The sequence below is a fragment of the Furipterus horrens genome, unplaced genomic scaffold, assembly GCF_987537825.1.
Source record: "Furipterus horrens unplaced genomic scaffold, mFurHor1.1.pri manual_scaffold_5, whole genome shotgun sequence".
Taxonomy (NCBI): Eukaryota; Metazoa; Chordata; class Mammalia; order Chiroptera; family Furipteridae; genus Furipterus; species Furipterus horrens.
The window spans coordinates 47,795,808-47,819,171 of NW_028327175.1; the positions used below are offsets into that span (position 1 = coordinate 47,795,808).

Genomic DNA, 23,364 nt, shown 5'->3' on the forward strand with positions numbered 1-23,364 from the left:
ATGGATATAGATGAGCCCTGGCCCCAAGATGCTTTCAGTCTGGTCATAGAAGGAAGACACACTAATGGATCTCTCATTCTCCACCTGCTAAGAACTAGTCAGTGCCCAAACACAGATAACAAGGGGCATGGGAAGAAAGAGAAAGCAATGATAAAACTATGCATGAAAGACCAATTTCCACATACAGGCTGTTCTTATTTTTAAAAGCATATAATACTTAAACCCTTTTCATTTCCATCACTTATGAACTCAGTACATAAGCAGCTGAAGTGTCGATGTGTTCCTTTTTTAATTTAAAGTTACTTTATTCAAAGTTAAGCCACACAGTTAAGACTTCTGTTTTGGAATCCTTAAATAAGAGATCTTATTATAGCTACCTAGTTAAACAGCTCCCTCCATTCACATTTGATCTGGTTTGTAAATTGAGGAAAACTAGGTGACCAAGGAAATGAGGTTTAAGAATGTTGAGAATGTTTTTGTTGTGGGCCGTTGGTGCTCAGATCCTGCCACGTTCTACACGTTTCCCAGGAACATCGCTCTTGCCATCCTTTCTGCTTTAAAGGTTCTCCCAGACCCTCAGCACTCACGACCTCAGAGAAGTCCTCCTGAGATGAACCTCCCAGTGTCTTTCACCACAGAAAGACACTGGGAGTTCTGTTTTGTCTTCTTGGTGGCACTTATTGATGCCTAAAAATATTATATTTACTTTTTATGTGCTTATTTCTCTCCTCCACCAGCATGTGGATTCCAAGAGGGTAGGGATTCACAAAACAAGCATCTTCTCTTTACTGCTAATTGCCCAAGGTGGTCATGGTTACTGTCAAGGACAGAGTGAAGCAGCAGCTGGAGCAGTCTGAGTGCACAGAGCTGTGTGGATAGTGCTCCTAGAAGTGAAACAGATAGATCTTACTTGATCTGTATAACAGAAGAGTTCTAGGTCAACTAAGCAAAAGTAACATGAATCATAAAAATGGAGAGTCATGGTGCCTCAATCAATCTCCAGACTTGAGCCAGTTTACAGAGGAAGATCCCTTTGAATGAAGGGGAGACTGGGTCTCTTTGAGGAAGGATCCTGGTACACTATTGAAAATTTGTACTGTTAATCTTTCTCCCAGCCTTTTACCAGGATCACTGTGCATGAAGGAAAAGAAAACCATCAGACTTTTCAGGACTTATTTACTAGGCACTAACTCTGAACTGACGTTAATTCCAGGAGACCTAAAATGTCACTGTGGTCCATCATCAGGGTAGGGACTTATGGAGATCAGATGATCAGTGGAGTTTTAGGTCAGATTTATCTCAAAGTGGGTTCAGTGGGCCCCTGAATCCATCCTGTGGTTATTTCCCGAGTCCCATTCTATCACAACTGCCAGAATCTTCGCATTGGTACAGCACCTGTCCACCCATTCTACACATCGGGAATCTCAGAAGAGAATGAGAATCCCTGCGTCACAGCCCAAACCATCCACTAATGGAACCAGGAATGACACAGCCAGGACTTAAGTTGCAGTTAAGTGTCTTGAACTAGCTAACAACTCTGTGAACAAGTAAATTGTGCATTCTAAACCCAAGGTTAAAGTGCCTTTGTGTTGATTTTATTGAAATTGCCATAGGTCTTATTTCATTGTTGAAGCATCATTAGCAGCACTTGGTTATATTCCTGTTTCTACATGTAAAGGAGACAGGAAGGAGCACTTGTTTTAGCCTGAAGACTATTTGGGCTTATGATTTCATTGCCTCTAAATGTGCTTTCCTCATAATTCACCACACCAAGTCGTGAGTATGTTTTCTTAGCAACATAAATATGTCCAGCTGCCATATTCTGTGTGACTTTAAATATTCATTCAGTGCCAAGAATAATTTTCCTTTCAGGGACAACAGTGTTTACGGGAATGAGGAAAAGGGCATCTGCAATTATTCAGCTGTCTCTTACTTTCCTAAGTGAATCTCACTCCAGAGAACAAGCACTTCCTCTCTTCTTTTGTTACAGAAATCTAGAAAGATGGGAAATGGAATTGTCACCATTGATCCATTTTCATTTGCCCAGGATTAAATTATTTGCTTCTAGACACTGTTAATTGTGGGAATGATAATGCTTCGGATGCTTGGTAATGTCAGGGTTGGGAGTTGCTCACTGAGGGCCTGGAACAGCTAAGCTTGAAAGTCAGGAGAAAAATTTAACAGCAACAGAAATTATGATGAAATTTCAAAGTGTCTGCCTATCATGAGTTAATGGATAGTCACTTCTCCCTCTGCATATGGAGCCTCACAAATGTATGCTTCAAAGCTCTTTGCAATATCTATCCATTAAATAGCTATATTAAGTTATATTAAACAAAATGCCTTTGTTTCGTAGAAATAATCACTGTTAACTGGAATTCTTCAGTGTTCTATCAGCATCTCATTTGTTTCCATAATATTTTTAAATAATTAGGAATGCAAAAATATTGTGCCTTTTTAAATTAAAAAATTGAGGCATAAAAAGATTGACTTCCAAATGTTCAATAGACCATCTCCTCCAGGTCTTCTGCATTTTTGTCTAATTCTAAATTATAAGGTTTCCCTTCAAAGTAGTGTTTCTCTTGATATGTCAACTTCCTTATCATATTGGGAAAATGCAGAATATTTAAAAATTTTTCAAAACATATTTTTGCCTGGATTCTTTTTTTAAATTGTTTTTCTATTATAGTTGTCCCATTTTCCCCCCATTGCTCTCCCCTACCCTGCCTCCCCTCCCACCATCAATCCCCACCCTGTTGTCCATGTCCATGGGTCATTCATACTAAATGGGTCGTTCATACTAGTTCCTTGACTAGACCCTTCCCCTTCTACTTAAGTGTGTTTTATCAAAGACCTATATAGTACTTACCCTGTGAGAGATGCTATGTTAAGTACCTTATAAATATTGCCTCATTTAAACCTTATGGTGACTGTATGGGGAGGGCACTATTTATCCTACCCACTTTACAGAGAGAAAATTGAGGCACAGAGAGGTTAGTTGCTGTCCAAGGTCACACAGTGAGTGGTATAATCATACCCAGGCAGTCTGGGTCTAGAGCCCATTCTCATAACCATCAGGTAGCACTGTCTCAGATTCAACAAGAAATGTCTGATTTCATACAACACAAGGCTCAATACATGATAGGCACTCAATACACATTTTGAACAGACCAGTTCAGGAATATTTCTGATTTAGAGAATCAAAATGGAAAGATGTGGAAGATGAGACAACAGGCAAAATTAACTTTAATCCAAAAGTAATTGTAAACCCAAATTGTGAACAGTGGGGTCAGTGCTTTCTGAGGCCTGTGTTGTCCAACAGTCCACATGTAACTGCCAAGCACTTGATATGCGGCCAAATTAAGATGTGCTGTGACTGTAAAATACATAGCACTGAATTCCAAAAACTTAGCATGTATAAAAGAATGGAAATTATTTCAATAATTTTTATATTGATCACATGTGAAACTGAGAATACTTGGATATATTGGGCTAAATGAATATATGTTAAAATTAATTTCACCTGATTATTTGCTGTATTTTAATATCTTTTCTAGAACATTAAAAAATATATGTGGTTCACATGGTATTTCTATTGGAAAGCACTGTCTTAGATAATGCTTTTTATGAGACTTTCAAATATAAGGTTGACCTTTCGGACATACTTTATTTCCCAGTACACCCCTTAGCAAAGGTGCTGTTGATCTCAAGAGAGAAGTAACAGAGCAAAAGATCTTTTAGACGGACTTGCAGTATGTAATTGTGAAAAAATAGCCATCTGCACTCTTTAGAATTGACTCTGTGAACTCTTTGAGGGCAGGAACTTGTGGTCTTCATGCCTGCACCTCCAGCAACTGGTGAGGTGCCTGGCCCAGAGTTTGGCTGGGTTAGGGGGTGTATGGGGAGATGGTAGATCGATGGGTGAATGGCAGGTGGGCGGGAGGATGAGTAGAGGAATGGATGAGTAGATATGTTCAGCCTGGAAATTTCTGCACATTTTTATCATTATTTCTTGCAGTTCATCATAATGATCACCTTTATTCATGACATCATTTAGGTGCTATAGGAATGAATGTATTCTTGAAATAGCTAGATTAATTTTTTTCCATGAAGCCTTAGACTCCCGATCTATGATTATACCTTTTTCCCCAGTGGCACCAGGTCTGTTGGCTGTGGACACATAGACTCCTTTAAGCCAGGGCACCAGTCTGGTGGCAAACAAGGGCTAGGGTTGGATTGAAGCTACATTTTCTTAGAAACACAATTTTACCCAGATTGTTTGTTAACATCTCAGTATTCTACTTATAGTTTATTTAATATTGAAAAAATAGCAAAACCACCCACATCAAAAAACATTATTCTTTAAACTGTGACTTCAGAGATTGGAGGACTAAAGCTATCCAGATCACTGACCAGCAGCACTGCCACTGGGCACAGGAGATTCCCAATCTTGATTTGATGAGTGGTTCAGTTACTAGGAAGTGTTCTCCTATTTCTATCTTGATTACTTGCAATAAACATGTGCCTTCTAATCAATATAACAATCTCATTTTCTGTGCAAACCTAGTTCATTCAGAGACCGTTAGATCTGCGTTCTTTTATCTAAGCCTCTAAACAGTCGCCTCTGTGATAGTCTATTTACTTTCATGAAGAGAAAGTTGTTAAAAAATTCATCTTGGGGGCTTCTGCTTTTAACTGTTTATTTCTGAGTCCAATTTAAAGCATAATGAATTGGTTCTGAATTGCTATGCAACTTGCCCGGCAGTTTAGTGTCTTCCTTTCTTTTCTATTGATTCTGAGTAAGGATTAAAAAAATATTTTTCATGCAAATTATTTGTAACTGTGATCTTCTGCATAAGCTATCCCACTCACTATTCTTCTTCTTCTTTTTTGTTTTTATCAGTACAGAAGTCTTTTATTATTTTTTCACACTTATCATGCCATGAATTCATAGGGAATAGGTTCCAGCAGCTCAGGCTCCTTTCCATTAGTTCTCACAAAGTGTGCTTCCCTGGGTGGAGCAGGCTGACGCTTCAGTTGAACCCAGGTACCTTTCTCTTTGGCTTCCTTCGTTTTCTGATCATTTTCCTTCACACGTTTCAGGAAGCTATCTCAACTCTTTGAGTGTTTAATATGCTCAATATGTACATTAATTCTCTTGGCAAGAATCTTGCCCTTAACTTGCTTGTTTACAACTATGCCCACTGCATGCTGGGTCACATTGTAGACTCTTCCAGTTTTGCCATGGTAACATTTGTGGGGCATTCCTTTCTGAACAGTGCCCATTCCCTTAATGTCTACAATATCACCTTTCTTGTAGATTCGCATGTATGTAGCCAAAGGAACAACTCCATGTTTTCTAAAAGGCCTAGAGAACATATAGCGGGTACCTCTCCTCTTTCCCTTTGTGTTAGTCATTTTGGCAAATTACTGAAAGATGGTGGTTCCGGCCGAAAAGCTCACTATTCTTCTTATGAACCCATAATACTTGTCTTAATAAAAACTGCTAGAGTCAGCTCCCACTGGACTTTGCCCTCTGTGTACAATCTGTATGAACATGTGACTTTACAGCAGTTATTCTACCTCCTCCTTAATTATGTTCTCCCATAACACCCCACTTCTCAATGGAAACATGAAGTGGAAGATTGAGGTAAAGGACTGCTTGACAATCACATGGTGAAATGAGTTAGAATGAATTCTTCTCTGTTACATGCTCACTGGAGAATGAAAGCAGAGCAGAATTACACAGTAGAATCCCTCCTCAGGACAAGAAGTCATCAGACAGTCCATAATTTCTCCCCTAAATTGTCACATGTCAAGCCATTTTAAGTACAATTACCCTTTTTATCTGCAACCCCCCCCCCCCGCCCCGTCACAGCAGAAACCTGAAGCCCTCCCCATCTCAATAGCCAGCATAAATCAGTGTGATGAGGTGCAGGGCAAGCATTATCCACCCGTGAGTTGCCTTCTGAGCTGGAGTGACATGAGGTGTGGCTGTGACGTTTGCAGGCTTTGGAGAGGCGGGCTTCCCAGGTTCTTACCAAGGTCTGTGCAGACAGTAGTAACATTTGGCATTTTCCTTCATCTTGCTATGATAAACTGATTTAACCTATGTGTCTCATTCTCCCAGCAGAGGAGAAATTCTGTCTGTAAAGCTGATAACATCCTTTGCCTCACACAATATCCCACTTGGGACTTTGTCTTAAATCACTGAGGAAAGTAAATGTTTCACGATATTCACCAGATGCCTGGTATTGAGTCAACTACAGACCTTTTGAGGGACTGTGTCTGCCTGTGTGCATGCACGTGTGTAGAATGCGGTGGGAAAAGGCTCCCAACTTATTCTAGGAATGTGTTTTAATGCAGTTTTCTTTAGTTTCTTTATTTTCCTATAATTAAAGTCATACAAACATAAGGTTAATATAATTAGGGGATAATTCCAACTCTGAAATTTCAAAGATCAATATTCTGTTTCATGTATGTCAATTTATTTATTTTGAATCTACCTATATGGAGTGTGGATTTTAATTATTATTTCCTCTGTGCCTGCTGTTACCAAAGATAATTAAGATTGAACCCTCTTACAGCTAATAAAATAGACTTAACATCCAATCCTGAGGAAAATTCCTTATTAACCACCCTGACCTGACTGCTTTATCTATGTAGACATAAATGATGTCAACGATGTATAAGCATTCTGAAGGGATGTGAGATACTAGTAATAGTTAACATTACAACACACTATAATGTTTTTTCTTGCTTAAAGGACATCACAGTAAGATGAGGCGAAATGTTTTCCCCAAAACAGATGATCAGCCCACGATGAGAAATGTGAATGCTTGGATTATTTCATAGGTCTCTGAATCTGAAGAACTGTGCAAAAGTTTTAAATAGACTCCCTCCCTTATTCTTCAGACTCATTTATCCACTGATATTAGAGTTTCTGGCTATCTGTCTTACAAACATTGAGAGACATTCATGCAAAAATTATCACCTTAACAAGGAGGCATTGAATCAAAACCAGCTGGATTGCTTATATGCCCTTAAAAGCCGGTGTACTCTTTTATGTAACAATGACTTGTTTAAAGCTAACAGGCGAGTCTACAGTCTTCCACTTGCCATTTTAGTTGCCCTCGAGTATATTTATCTCGGTTCAGAGCGGCCTGGCATATCTTGACATGCAACTGTGCCTTCACGAAGTGTGAGTTATTGCTCTTACATATGAAATGTCCAGAATCCCGGTGAACTATTAATTAGGATGTGTAAGTCCATAAAAAACTGGGACTCTTTATGCACTGAGAAGTGAGGCCACAGATTAGGGAACTGGGACTTTATGATTCAGAGAAATGGATGCTTCACAACAAGTGAAAAAAAGAAACATTAAAAGATTTATGACACAGACATTTTACTTCCCATTAAAATTGTGTGCTGTCATGAAACCATTTTAACCCTTTGAGTGCCATGCATAATTCAAATTTTGGATCAGCATGAGAAAAAGTTATATCAATATATAACCTGAGGTACAAAAAAAGAGAACAAAACATAAAATATGAATTATTCCATTGTTATTTACATTTCTAGCCATCGAGAAAAGAGTCACTGGGAGCAACGCTGGCACTTTTGGGAAAATTTGTCAGCATCGTTCACAGCAATGTGGGCACTCAAAGGGTTAAATCTGTTCAAAATTTTGTTGGATTTTAATATTCAACTAGCTGTCCATACTTTGAGGTCCATAAGAAGCTAGACAGAGGATTGTGTGCCCCAGGTGGTGTGGTATCGAGCCAGCTCTGACAGCACCACGTGCCTTTGTTTCTTGTTTGGGGGTCTTGCTGATAGACTGGGACCTGGCTGGCTACCCATGGTGTGATGGCATTAAATTGTGCTGCATCGGAAGTCATAGGGAGTCATGTGTCTAGAAATTTGAGGTACAACTGCCACATTCATAGCCCAAAGAAACAGGTATAGATGCTTTAAGTTAGTGATTTTTAAACTCTTGGAACAGCAGCTCTCATTAAGGAACACATTGGGCCTCATTATATATTTTCATATATATGTATACCCATATACAAATGACATTGAAACATAAATATGTTTATAATGGAGACAAAAGTTTTTATGAAGTGATACTTATCCTTATTACTTGAGTAGTACTCAAATATATTTATCTCTATTTAATTTTTAAAATGCTGCTTATAGCTACTAAGTTAATTTCAATTAATATTTTTCAAATTAATTGAAAACTATCAGCTTAAGTGGTCTGCCCCTATCCAGCAGTGCACAACTTTAAGCAGGGCACACCTGTGAAATGGGGCCATATTTTGACCTACCAGTTGAGGTAGAGTAACATTATGAATCCTGTGGTTCATTTGGTGTGTCCGGTTTCCTGCAGATATGGTCTTTCTCCAAATTGCATTTGCTGAAGTCACTACCAATACTGTATTATCACAGCAAGGGCTCTAAAGAAATCAGTTATTACTAAGTGGATAAATACATATTTTACTCCTTGACATCGAATTTACATGAAATGTCAATATTAATTCACCTTACAAAAATCTGAACATAAAGGAATCAGCACTTATTTTTTAAACTATATCACTAGGTGTTGTCTCTACAACTTGCTTACATTGTTCACATCTTTAAAAAATTATTTAAGATTTCATATATTGTTTGGAATGATAGAAAGTAATGTTTTTGCATATTGCCTTACTTTCTGAGGCAGTGGTTACTAAAAGGTAGGGGTCAAGACCTATTTGAAATTCTGATGAGATCTATGGCTCTTCTGCCTGGAGTGACAAAATTTTTATTCAATGGACCCACATTATAGAACCCTTACCCTGAGTAGAAGTGACCAATCATATCTTCTCTCCAGAACTCGACCAGCACCTCTTATCATTACCCAGACTGGAAAGAAGCATTGTACCTCATTCTTTTGGTGTCTAAACCAATAGCTCCTTATTTGATTCTACAAGATCCCCTTGCTCATGTACTCATTCAGCGATGAGTCTACTGGATTGGGACCAGAGTCATTCTAGGAAATGACCCTGTTTGTCAGAACATCAGCCTGATTGGGAACAGCCGCTATACCATAGCAGTGGGTGGGGATAGTTAGAGACAGCCTCCCACAAGTGTTTGAAGCTGTTTCCAAAGTCACCACATAATGAATGGGGCAAATCATACCAAATATTGTCATTTTTGGCAAATATGTAGACCATTCAACACTGAGCTGGAAAGCCCATCGGAATCCTAAGCTGAGATCTGTAAACCACAAGTAGGACACCACTGCCACCCTTTAGAAACCTAGCTTAATTGCAGCTTCAAGGTATTAGAGGGATAATAAACATGTATTACATATAGGGATTATAACATTAAAGTTATGAAAGAATAGAAAATATACTCTCTTCGATATGCTGGCACAAAGGTAGAACATGTGTTTAGAGCTAGCTTTGATTCTGCCCTTTGTGTCTCACGTGACTGTACCGGCCCTGATTTCATGTATTCTCTGTACCTCCTGGCAGGATTGGAGGGGCCATTCCCATCGTGTTCTCCTACTTCGCAGAGGTGCTGGCCCGAGAGAAGCGGGGCGAGCATCTGAGCTGGCTCTGCATGTTCTGGATGATCGGCGGCATCTACGCCTCTGCCATGGCCTGGGCTGTCATCCCGCACTACGGTAGGAGCGGCCACCATGTTTTAAGTCAGCTCCATTCCCATCCCTATTCTCTCCTGTACTTGCTGATTTGAGAACAACACAGTCATCAGCATGTTGCCCTTTCGTAATGTCTAGGATTTCCCCCCATACAGAGATCTGTATAAGGTAAGATGGTGCCATTGGTTGTTTAGGTTGTTTAGGAATATTGTTACATTTTGCTGTTTTTAGAGACATCGCTTTCATTTTTCTTATGTGCGATCAGCTCTGGGGCCCCCGCCAGGTGGACATGAGAGGACACAGATCATAATCAGTATGTAAGGCAACATGATCTACAGTTATTGGGGGGACTGTCATACATACGTATCAGGCACACAAGAGCTTTTATTGCTCCCCTTTGGCCCAGTCCAAAGCTCAGCCAGTGTCAGCCCCCCTCTCTGACAGCTCAGAACTGCGGTGGCAGCAGGAAGAACCCTGTCTTGAACTTAAGAGGTGACTCTCCTGTCCTTGGTCCACAGATCCCCTCCTCAGTTTCTCCTAATTACAATACCTACCACTCCTGCCACCTCAGAATATTTAGAGGTTTCATGTTTCAAGCAGCACTTCCCCACTCAGAAGCCATGGGCTCCCAGTTGCTTCACCCACAAACAGTGAAATTCAGGGAGAAGTTAACCGAATCCAGGAATCGAATTTAATATATGAGGAAAGGGGAGGGGAGGTGTTCTGGTTATATTTGTATGTGTGTGCAGACAGGCTGAAGTTTGCCAAATATGAATACTGTATAAATTGAAACCACATGTGACTCAAAAACTCACTTGTTGTTCTGTCTAAAATCTAATCAATCTGAACTTAGATTTCAAAAATCCACTCTTTGCTCATTTTTTATTTTTCTGCTATTTTTTCCTTTTTTTTTTTTAGAATAGAGAAAATTTTCATTATAAAGCAGAGTCCTGTTAGGGAATAACCTTAAGTGAATTCAACCCCTTGCTAAGATCAAAGACAAGACAGAATTTAGTATTCAGATACAGCGTCATTTGTTTTATCATGCTGAATTACAAAATTCATGTTGTTGCACTCTTTCTTTTAATGTGCCTAGAATGTTATATGCAAACCAAAACTGTATTTATCAACAACAAAAACAATACATAAGAAACTTGTTACTTGGCCTGAAAAGAACTTTCCTTTGCCAAATATTTGAGTGTGGGGTGCCAAGCTCAGGTGATGGGCCTACCTCTATGAAACTGTTCACTTCTGGGCCAGAGATGCGCTCATCCAGGCAGTAACCCACATTCATCATGAGGTTCGTCTTCTGCCACCACCTGAGGAATCCAAGGAGTTTCTCCTCCTTCATCTGGGACCTGAGGACCTCAGCCACCCACAGAACCTTCTTCTGTAGGGCTGCTTCTACCTCCTGCCCCACTCAGCTTGCTGTTGTGAACGGAAAAGCCACTTCACTTTCATGTAAGGAATTGCCTCTTAGCACTTATGGACAGGAGTACAGCTGTACCCAGCATTGCTCCCAGAGCCACCGCTAGTCCACTTGCAGTCTTTGCGCAAATTAAAATAAGGAGCGCTGTTCAGGTGGAGACCGATGCAGCCTCCCTGGCCGTCTCTGCCAGGTACTCGCACAGGGCACAACCTGGGAGCTGGACTCCTTCTGAGGCCCCATTCTGTGCCTCAGCCTCTGAGGACAGCACTTATTCTCTGGAGCAGCTTGGCTCCTGGGTTTATTGCCTTTGCCTCCCTTGTCCTCCCTTCCTATCCTATCTCAGAGTTTCTCCTACTGGCCTTCTTAAGCTCATAACTCAGATTAGCTTCTGCAGTCTGCGTATTTCCAGGCCTGGGCATGGTTGCTCTTGTTTTTATTTTCCCTCACTAGGGCTTGTTCCTCAGGCTCCTGCCTTTTATACATCCCTGCCCCTGAACTGTGGTGGGGCTCCAGAGTTTGTCTCTGGCCTTGCCAACTCTCAGTCAGTGGCTGAACCACAAAAATTTAGCATGATCTCTACCTTTATTTTTCTCAGACACATATAAGATAGTCTTGTATAGAGCAAAAAGATCTGCCTAAGCCACATGAGAAAGGACCCCCTTTCTTGTAGTACATGCTTCCCCCGCTAGGTGAGTGCTCTAGGAACCCACCTGTATCAGTGTACCAGCTGGCATTGTAAGAGGCTGTGTTTGGCTTCAGTGAATTTTTTTTGAAGATTCTTTCAATGTGTTTGTCCATTTCATGGTGGATGATTTAAGAGTGCACCTGCCCTCACTGTGCTGAGTGTTCAGCAGTTTTTGAGCAGAAGTGGCATTTCCCCCATGCCCCACCCTCCAATTCACCCTATCTCATCCCCCAAGCAACTTTTCTTTGTTTCCCCAGATGAAAAAAGTCCTCAAAGGGAAATGTTTTGCCAAAGTGGAAAAGATGGAACAAAACCCAGGAGGAGCACTAAAAGGCATCAAAACTGACAAGTTCAAAAACTGTTTTGAGCAGTGGAAAAAACATCCAATAGGTGTATTATATCAACTGAGAGTACTTTGAAGGTGACTCAAGTTTAAACATTTAGGAATAAATTCACAATTTTTAATAAATAGATTTGTTTTTTTGGACCCCCCCCCTCATATATCACTAAAAAAATGGGAGCTTGTGGATCATAAACAATGTATGAAAAGTCACAAAAGCAATCACAATACAACAACATTAAATGTGTCTGAGGCTGCCTTTAATTTTCATATTGTAGGGCTTTGAGAAATAATGACCTGGTTAAGAAATCATAACAGAATATTAAAACCTTATGCTCATGCTTTATTGAAGGCTCTCTATGGCAAAAACAGCAAATTATCGCAATCAATCCTGTATATGTGTTAGAACCAACATGGGAGATTTAAAAAATACCCATGATGAATTCATTGTTAACACTTTTACAACTTGAAGAGTTTTAATTTTTTCAAAGTAAAAGAGTTTAAGTTTCAAAATCCTGTGCTGAGGCCCCTGGGGGACGATGATGTTCTGTAACTAGATGGGTGGGAGGGAATTAGAGGTATTCATTAAGGTGGGTGCTTAAGACTTTGCACATCGCCATATGGATTAATATATAATTTTTTTTTTAGTGGTGGAGCTAAGATTTTTCCTGAATATGCTTTTATTTTTTAATTAAAAATTTTTAAATTACAATTGACATTCAATATTGTATTAGTTTTAGGTTTACAGCATAGTAGTTGGACATTTATATAACTCAACAGAGTGATCCCCTGGTAAGTCTAGGACCCACCTGGCACCATTCGTAGTTATTACAGTATTATTGACAATATTCCCTAAGCTGTACTTCATATCCTTGTGGCTATTCTGTAACTACCAATCTGTACGTTTTACTCCCTTTACCATTTTCACCCAGCCCTCCCCTCCCCGTTCCTGTCTTGCAACCATCAGTTTGTTCTGTCTATGAGTTTGTTTCTGTTTTTTCATAAACACTTTTTTATAAATGTTTACTGCTCCTGCCACCCCCTGAGAATACCAATGCTACTATACCAGACCAACTGAAGCAGATTCTCTGGGCTGGGGATAGTTTTTGAGGCTCCCAGGCAGTTCTATCCTGCAGCCTGGTTTGAGATCCTTCAGCTCACTGCCTCTCCCAGTGGACGATCTCAGAAGCCCCTGGGTCTTCATCATGTACATACAGGAAGGGCTGTGAATGGAGCGAAGAGAAGAGCAGTCTGACCTGCAGGGTCGGCTTACTTGGTTTTGGAGTTTCAGTATTGTTGGTTTCATCCATGCTAAAGGGCTTTTCCATTCATCAGGTGTAGAATCATATTTAAAAGTTACTTGGATATTCAGATAGCTCTTCTTTACCATGACACATCTTTTTACTTTATGTAAACTAGACAAGAGGTTAAAAGTCTATCCATTTCCCCTGCAGTTTCTTAAAAAAATAAAAAGCTTTCTGTTTCCCTCTGAAATTCTGCAGTGTGTATACGATGCCACACCATAGAAATGAGCGCAGTTGGGTCCTGCCCCTCTGTCCTCCCCACTCAGGAGACCTCTGGGTGCCATCACCTGGACAGTGTACAGAGCTGTCACCCTGCAGGGAAGGAATTCGGCGCATCATAAAACAACTGAGCATCAGGTCCTGGCTCCTCTTATATGGGTAATAGGATTTGCTTTTGATGGAAGGAGCCAATAATTGGCATCCACATGGCAAGTATTTCAAATGACAAATGACGCACATTATCATGAGGGGGTCACCTTCCTGCATGTATGGCAGAGTTGTCAGTGCACACCTCCAGCCTGATGCCATGAGATTGGAGTTCTGGCTCCAGACAAGCTTCTGATGCGAAATGGACCTTTAGCTAGTCACTAAGATGCTGGAAGGAAAGATTCTCCTGAAGTCAGACACAGCACCAGGAAGGGCTGGTGAGTTGAGACCTGGGCTGTGCCGGAGCTCCTGACAGATGGAGGGAACCCTCTGGCCTGCCGAAGATGAGTTTCCCTACAGCCTCAGACAATGACAGTGCTCTGCCCTCACATCACATCACGACTCCTGCGGCTGAAAGCTCCCTGGAGTTGGACGGCTGCCAACATCTGAAGGTTCCCAAGATAAAACTACCTTGCCTGCTCTGACAAGACATTAGGAGGTAGAGTGGTTGGATGTCATCGTGCCATGTCCCTTGTGACCAGTTCCATCCATTCAGGAGCTCCTGGGCTGTTTGTCCCCCTGTAGCAAATAACAGTCCCCCAGTAAAGCAAGGGAGGGTGGGAGAACAGCCCACCCGGAGGAAATGCCCTTGCCTCGGAAATCAGTTGCCCACAACAGCAGAGGCCCGGTGTTTAGAATGTGGCTCTTCTTGACCCCACACTTATTCTCAAGCTCATGATGTCTGATCCACAGTGGGGATCAGCCCTTGGTTCACCAAAGAGCAAGCGCTATGTGCGAGAACAGAGAGCTGCGTGTAGAGATTGTCCTTCAGCTTTGCTCCTCCCCCACACCCCTAGTAATCAGGATGCCTCAGCATTTACTGGAAGTGCCAGTGACTTAAGGGGAAAATAGGCCAGAGCGCTGAATCCCAGGCACTTTCCCTCCTTGGCTGAGAGCTCTCTGGCATTCAGGCCCAGCTCCCACGTTGCTGCTAATGGCAATGCTGTCTGCTCCATTAAACCCTCTTGTCGTCATTTTCTCTTTTAAATTTGCCTGTGAATCAGATGACGTGTTGTCCCCTGCTGGGATGCATGACAGTGTGCAACAAGGACATTCCATTAGCTAAGTGGGAAGGTCCTAGGTTCTGCAGGCCTCAGCTCTTAAAGCCCACAGCACCCAGGGTCTGCACTCAGCCCTGGGGCAGCCCCAGGGCCTCCATCTGGCCCACCCTTCCCTGCAGACCTCACCCACAGTGTACCCACAGAGCCAGACCCCACCCAGCCCTCCTTCCAGCCACGGTGAGATGTCAGGGCTTAAAAATACACATATTCCCAAGGTTGTCCAATGACCAAAATGTCTTCGCTTCCTTTAGTTACAAGACGTGTGAAGCTAATACATTTCTTCTCCCTGATGGTGAAACTGGGTTGGGAGGAGGAGGGAGTTGAATAGCTGTCTGGCTAAAGAAGGCAGCAGGGAAGGAAGGCACTGTGGCAGAGGGAGAGGTGGGGCCGTGAGAGCTGGTTTTGAGTCTCAGCCCCCTGTTTCTGGGTGTGTGAGCTTTGTCAAGTTTTTCAGTCTCCTTCAGCCCCATTCCAGCACTGTGGGTGGGGATTAATGTTCACGTTAGAACACCTAGTGCATAATTAGTACTCAAAAATGGCAGCTATTATTGCTGTCAGGTTCATACCCTACACTGGATACCCAGGCTCTGTCAGCACAGCCCAACATGAGCTTAGAGCTCCAGGGAAGAGGGTGTATGTACTGAAATATGTAAGATGCAGGTAAACCTCACAAGAGGGTGAGAAGATCAGAGGAGTAAGAGGAAAAACAAGATAGGATAAAAGTTAAGATAAATGAAAGGGAATCAAAGAAAATATAATACTGTAAGACCTTAATTATCTGGAACCCAATGAATCAGAATCTTTTATTCATTTGTTGGATGAATTGATATTCAAAGGGCACAGACAGCATAAAGACCCATCCTAAAGACCATAGTCCATTCTCCCCAGGTAGAAAGCACAAGAGCCTGACACCCCTCACCTGCTGCCACATTATCACTAGCCAAGCGTGCAGGTTACATGAACAGAACCAGACAGAGCCAAGCTTTGTCTTAGCAGCAGCCACTATAAATTCTGGACACAGGCAGTCAGCAGAGTAGTTTATGGCATGGGCTTAGATGGAAGTCAGGCTCGGGTTCCAAGCCAGCTCTGCCATTCTCTAGCTTTGTCACCTTTAGATAGTTCCTTGGGCTCTCTGGTCCTCTGTTTTCTCACCTATAAAATGTGCATAATACAGGGTTGCTGTATTAGAGAGCTACATACAAAACGTAGTGACTTAGCACCATACCTGGCACAAATGTTCAGTTCATGTAGTCTTCTTTCCACAAATGGAGCTAAAATTGAGATGCGGGAGAAAGAAGGAACTAGAATATTAAAAAGATTTTATTCACCTTCTCCTAACCATGTTCTCTCAACTTTTGCTTATCATTTGAAGATTGTAGAGATGGATAAAAAGACAAAGGTACAAGAACAGAACTTGTACCCACTGCAGTGTGACAAAGGAAGTCTAAAATAACAGCTGGGGTCCCCTCACAAGCCCAGCTGAGACAGGCAGGTGCTACATGGCCTTGAGCCCTACTGCCCAGCTTTTCCATTTTTTACTGAATATCACAGCACAGCCCTTAAGATATTTGTGTCCAAGTGTCTCAGTAAGACATTACAAAGGGGATCAATTTAGTACATCAGTGTACCCCAGTGTAATTTCTTAATTTGTCCATTTTAGGATCAGTCTGATCTTTCATTTCAACAAAATGATCCTTGGACTCAGCTTTTCTTTACTCTTTAATCCAGTTTTCCCTGTGCAGTAATAAGATACATCAGCCACAAACAATAATGAAAAGGTCTTTACGGGCTTACGAAATGGATATGAGGTCAAAAAGGCTTTACTACGGCATTAAGTAGATGGCCATTTCTTCCAGTGAATATGCTGCAGTGTTTACGGTACCCAGAAGCAAGTGTTTCGGAAGTCTCTCATTCTTAAACACAGCCACAGCCAGTTCTCCCACCCCAGCCTCCCTGTCTCTCTCCACATCCTAACTGCATCACCTGTGGAAAATATGTTTATCAGCTAGGGTGCAGATAGCTTCCCCTTCTTCCCTCCCAAAAGACATATCTTCTTCTTCCTGAGGGATCAAGAGTTCTTCACAGTTTGGGGAAGTGCTTTTCAACATTCTCACTCTGATCTTTGAAGCCCAAGCAGTGAACTCCGAGAAACTGCCTCTGTTGTGCACTAAGCCAGTTACCATAGGGCTCAGGTCTAAACTCCTCCAGTCAAGCTCCCCAGTAAAGGAAGGGGTGCTGGTCTTTGTTGAGAGCCTTCTGCGTCCCGGATGATGTACCAGGCACATGACCTTAAGCACATGATCTTAAATGGAGAAAGGGGCTTTAAAAATATGGCAGTTTTCCTGCTCATGTGCTGATGTGAAGGAACTGTATGTAGGCTCCTGTGCTGCTAACACTGCTAGGCTACACTGCAGAGCAGGGGTTGGTAATCCATCACCCTCAGGTAATCAGGTGAAGCCTACAGACCCCTTTTCAGAATAATGCTCTTAAATGCAGAAAATAAAATAAATAGGATTGTAAATTAAACCCATTGTTTCAAAATATAGTTATCAAAATGTATTAGCATATTAAGCACAACATCTAGTAACAACAACATCTGTGGTAGCCTAGTAGCTACCATAGTTTTGAATATATGAGTGTAGAAGTGAGAAATTAACTAATACTTTTTAAAAAATTGATTATGCTGTTACAGTTGTCCCAATTTCTTTTCCCTTTTTCCCCTCCACCCAGTGACCCCCCTCCTTCCAGTAGTCACCCCCTTAGTCCATGCCCATTGTTGTGCATATAGTTCATCTCAACATCTTCCTGTCTACTCCACTCCCTCCTATGCTTCTTAATTCCTGTACCATCTCCCTTCCTTTCCCCCTTCCCCCTCCCTGCTGACCTCCCCCCAATATGTTCCCCATACTTATAATTGTTTTCCCATTATCGTTGCCTACTTAGTTTGCCTTTGTTTCAATTCCCTTGTTTCTGCTGTTGGTTGTTGTGATACAGTTTCCATTTTAATGTTCAGAGTTTTGATCCTCTTTCTCCTAAACAAGTCCCTTTAACATTTCATATAACAGTGGTTTGGATCTGATGAACTTCTTCAGTTTTACTTTGTCCTGGAAACACTTTCTCTGCCCTTCTATCCTGAATGACAGCTTCACTGGAGAGAGTAATTGTGGTTGTAGGTTTTTGATTTTCATTACTTTGAATATTTCTTGCCAGTCCTTTTTTGCCTGTAAAGTCTCCTTTGAGAAATCCGCTGATAGTCTAATTGGGACCCCTTTGTACATAATTCTTCTCTCTTGCTGCTTTTAAGATTCTCTCTTTATCTTTAATTTTTGACATTTTGATTATAATGTGTCTTGGTGTGGTCCTCCCTGGGTCCAGCCTATCCAGAACTCTCTGTGCTTCCTAGACCTGTAAGTTCATTTCCTTCCCCAAGTTAGGGAAGTTCTGCTTCATTATTTTTTCACATAATTTTTCAATTTCTAGTTCTTCTTCTTCACCCTCTGGCAATCCTAAAATTTGAATGTTCGTTCGCTTATAGCTGTCCCAGAGGTTTCTCAGCCTCTCCTCATATTTTTCACTTTTTGTTTCCTCTTTCTGCACTGGTTGACTGTTTGTTCCCTCCCTATGTTCTGATTTGTTGATTTGATCCATGGCTTTCCCTTCCTCACCACTTGTCTTGTATGTATTTGTGTTCACTTCAGCAGGACTAGCCTTCATTCCTTCCCTGTCTTGATTCAGCCCCACTATTAGGTCTGTAAGTTGCCTTATGACTATATCTCTGAACTGAGCCTCAGAAAGATTCGCCCTTTGTTCATTGGTCAAGGCCTTTATTTGTTTTTTTGTTAGCTGTGTGATTGGTATTTCAATCATTAATTTTGCTATTCTGACCGTTTTGTTTTTCTTTCCTTCTTCGGCGGGGTGCTGTCACACCTCCTATGCTATATTGGGCAGAGCCCCGTGTGCTCATCACAACCTGGTGACCTTTCTCACCACACAGTGGCACTTTGTGTAGGGGCAGGGGTCCAAGATGGATTCCTGCTGTTACTCTCCGCTGAGGAACCGGGAGCGTTCTCCATCTTCACAGTCCAAGACAACGGGGTCTGCCCTCCCGGGCGTTGGAATCGCGAGCAGACGGGTCTGGTCTGCAGCCAGGGCCGGCTCCCAGGTGCTTCTCTCCTCCCCCCAAATATGGGTATTTGCTTACCAGGTCCCACTGTTCACTGCTGCAGCTGCCACCTCCAGCACAGTTCGATCTCTTAGCTGCAGTCTCACCCTTCCTACCTGTCCAGACTAGCACCACTTGTTTATGACTTCATATGTTGGATTTCCATGTAGCTATATTTTCTCGAACTTTTTATTATTTTTGGTTTTGCAGTAGTTGTAGTCCTTCGTTGTGGAGGGAGACAGAGCATGTCGGTCTATGCCTCCATCTTGGCTGGAATAACTAATACTTTTTTTAATTCTAGGAAGCCACTAGAATCCTACATTCCATTTCTTCACCATCTATATAGTTGATATAAAATAAAAAACAAATTAACTACCATAAATAAGATATGAATTTGTTTTCTATCATATAAAGGAAGCTTGGATGGAGGTAGTCCAGGGCTGGAATGGTAGCTCCACAGTCATCATCAAAGTCCCCAATTCCTTTTATCTCACAGTTCCACCATGCTTAGTACAGTCTAGTCAGTAGGTTCACATTTTAGGAAGCACAAAGCAGGAAAGAAGTATGAGGGTATGTCTGTGCTCCCATGAAGAATGTTCCCAAAAGTCCTACACAAATCCACTTAAATTTCATTGTCCAGACTTCAATACATGACCATACCTAGCTGCAAGGGAGTCTGGGAAACATACAGTAGTCTTCTGTTCCAAACAGAAAAGAGAATCAAGTCAGGAGAGAGTGGATATTGGAGACAACTAGCCACATCTGCTGCACGATTCCATTTTTCCTCTGGAAAATATTTTAGAAATATTTATATCGTTTATAATCTAAAGTTTAAATATAGTCCTTCCGTGTTGATTAGTTTTGGGATATAAATAACAGAAAGCAACCCTGGCTGACTTTATCAGAACATAAATTTATTGGAAGGCCATTAAGTAGCTCACAGAATGGTCAGGAAGGCTGGAGAACCAGGCTCAGACAATGGCAGGAGCCAAGAGAATCCTTCTTTAGATGGTTGTCTTGGCCCATCAGCAAACTCAAAATTTCAGCACCCAGGCTTAAAGAAAACAGTTTAAGAGAGATTGGGTCAAGTTACACAGCTTCAGTTTCCAGTCCACCAAGCAGCTTTGACATTGGCTTGATTATTCTTCAAAGGTCTCAGAGAGAGTTGATTTTTCTGCAAGCTGCAATCCTTAGGTCAAGACCTGCTGTTAGTAATTAATAATTATCAATGCATGACTTAGACAAGGTATCTATCCCAGCATTCTCATTCAGAAAAGGCCCTTCAGCACACTGCCAGAGAGAAGAATCTGGGCCCATATGAAGGTGGATATAGTTCTGACTTCTGTGGTCTTTCCACGTTAGCTTCAGAAAGTATAGGTACAAGGCTCTAAAAAGCCCTAGCTGCTGTGAATTCTCTGCAGCATTTCAGTTGACCAGACTTTCTAGTTCTCAGGTAACAGTTGACTAGACCTCTGGGTCCTCCTCAAAGCAATGTGAATCCCAACCTGACTAGCAGACTAGGTCCTCCACAAATCCCAGAGAGTTTATCTCTAGTAGAGAGAGTAGGCACTCATATATACAATAAATAAAACCAGAAAAGTTGGTTTTGTTTACTATGGATATAGGTGCCTACTCCAAGAGCTTTAGGGCTGCATTAGGACTTGCCTTGATGACAATTAGTGAATGCACTTTATAGTAGTTTAAAAAATTAATGGCAGTACCAAATGCTGGTGAGGATGAATAAAAATTAAATGTCTCATACTTTGCTGGTGGAAATGCAAAATAGTACAGCCACTCTGGAAAAGAGCTTGGCAGTTTCTTTTAAAAGACTAAACATGCCTGACATATGACCCACAATTCCACTCCTGGGCCTTTATCCCAGAGAAATAAACATTTTTGTACACACAAAAAATGTGTTTATGATGGTTCATAACACCTTTATTTGTAATATCCCAATAGTGGAAACAACCAAAATGTCCTACAATACCATAAAGTGCTTGCTACTCAGAAATAAAAGGCAGTGGACAATTGAAACAACAGTTTGTACAGACCTTAAGGGCATTTTGCTGGGTGAACAAGCCAATCTCAAAAGGTGTACTTATATAACATTCTGGAGATGACAGATATCGGAATGAGGAACAAGCTAATGGTTGGCAGAGGTTAGGGGTGGTGATGAGAAGGGGAGCAGGTATGATTGTAATGGGGTAGCCTCTGGAAGAAAGAATAGACTCTTGGTTGCAGAGGTGGTTACATAAATCCACAAATGTGATAAAATGGCATAGAACATGCACACATTGTACCAACATCAGTTTCCTACTTTTGATATTGTATTATAGTTATGTAGGGTCTAACCATTTCTAACCATTGAGGGAAACTGGGTAAATGGTACATGAAATCTCTGCACTGTCTTTGCAGTTTTCTGTGAATTTAGAATTATTTCAAAATTAGAAGTAGGAAGAAATAATACCTTTTTGAAGGGTATTTTTATATATATCATCTTATTTATTCTAATAATCTCGGGAGCAAAAGCAGCAGTAAGCAATATTCCCATTTTTCAAATGGAGAACCTATTGCATGGAAAGCTTGTCATATACCAAAGTGACACAGAAAATGAAAGGTTAGAAATTGGAGCCAGTCTTCTCATCCTCATTTCTTCAAAATGGTCTCCAGACATGACAAAGCTAAGAGACGTTCTTAAAGAGCAACACAGAAGGGGTGTGTGTGTGTGTGTGTGTGTGTGTGTGGCCGGCCATGTGGCCACCATCTGTCTGGGTGATGCTGTCATAGCCCCTCACCAAACATTCTAAGACCAAAGCCTCTATCATTTGCAATGAGAAAAACCAGTTGTACTCAGTCATTTAAAAAAATTATCTTACTGAAAATGATGTGAGAGATCAGAGATTTTTGCATCACATTCTTTATACCCCACAACTTTATAAATCTTCATTTGATATTCATGTTTCTTTCAAAGGCTACATGAGGTCTTCTCTCTTCCCATCCCCACCCGGCATGTGACTTCACTGGTACCTCCTACCTTCTAGAATCTAACTGCATTGCCCACCCCACTCACCTGCATAAGAATGAAGAGAAATTTAATTCTGCCTAGGTTCTAGCTCCAAACTCACATAACCCACCTGTATGGGTCTTATTGACATGCCACACCAAAATGCCATCAACTAGATGGCTTAAACCACAGAATTTGTTTTCTCACAGTTCTGAAGGCTGCGAAGTCCAAGATCGTGTTGCCAGTTGATTTGATTTCTGGTTAAGAGCTGTCTTCCTGGCCATCTTCTTGTTATGTCCTCACACGGTGGAGAGAGGGAGAAAGAGAGACACAGATGGGGTTGAGATGGGACTGCTTCTTGTTCTTGTATCTGATTCAGTCCCACCTTTGTGACCTCATAACCTTAATTTCTTCCTAAAGACCCTGTCTTCAAATACATTCACATTAGGGGTTATGGCTTCACCATATGGATTTTGAGAAGATACAGTTCTCATGGCACACCCATTATGGTCTTAACAAACAGAGGGCCCGTCAGTCATCAGAAGCACACCCACCTACGTACCCTACCCTACCCTTTGAAGACATTGAAAGTTATTGATTTTTTTCTGGTGTTCTTGTTAGATATCTACTGCAAAGCTAACTCTGAAACACTGGTCTCTTTCTTTCTCTCTTAAATAAGGTCTGATGATATCCTTAGGCTTCCATAAGAACTGACAATCTCATTTCTCTGGACATTTCAGTATTGTGAACTAGACAAAATGCACATCTCTAGACAAAATGCATGTCTCTGCGTATTTATTTGAAAAGAACTATTCTGAAAATACCCTTGCTGGGCTGGATTCATCATTAACCTAATTAGATCCTTTATCCAAGCCTTACAATTAGCCCCATTACCAAGTCTTGGTAACTACCTGCTGTGCTTCTAAATTAACTTTCACTTGAAGGAACATAAAAATTGTCATCCTCTAAAATGTTCCTTGTTTGAGCATAAGATCATTCACCAGATTTTCATCAGTAATGCTGAACTGGTTTAGAGGGCAAGAGACATTTACAGTTTGGTGAAAGGGTGGGTAGAGAAGGCTTTCCTTATATCTTAGGTACCTCTACAGGACCTAAACATCATTTTTCTTCCATATGCATAGAAGGTTCCCCAAAGCAATACTTTCTTCACTTATCCCCACTGTCAAGGTGAAAGGTTGTAAATCTGTCCATCTATTTTTTTTTTTTGTAAGTGCAATATTCTTGTATTTGTAAGGAGTAAACCAAACTTTAATTTCTACATAACGTACCAGCAGAGGCATTGGTGCTGA

The 23,364-nt window shown here is 41.3% G+C and overlaps 1 protein-coding gene and 1 pseudogene across 1 annotated transcript in view; one reads left to right on the forward strand and one right to left on the reverse strand.

Moving 5' to 3' along the window:
* SV2C (synaptic vesicle glycoprotein 2C) overlaps positions 1 to 23,364 on the forward strand; it is a 142,930-nt gene that overhangs the window by 50,027 nt on the left and 69,539 nt on the right. Inside the window, exon 3 of the mRNA XM_090278963.1 lies at positions 9,516 to 9,667. Coding sequence (XP_090135089.1) covers positions 9,516 to 9,667 — 152 coding nt within the window. The remainder of the gene's footprint in view (positions 1 to 9,515; positions 9,668 to 23,364) is intronic.
* LOC150008547 (large ribosomal subunit protein eL21 pseudogene) lies at positions 4,890 to 5,445 on the reverse strand (annotated as a pseudogene).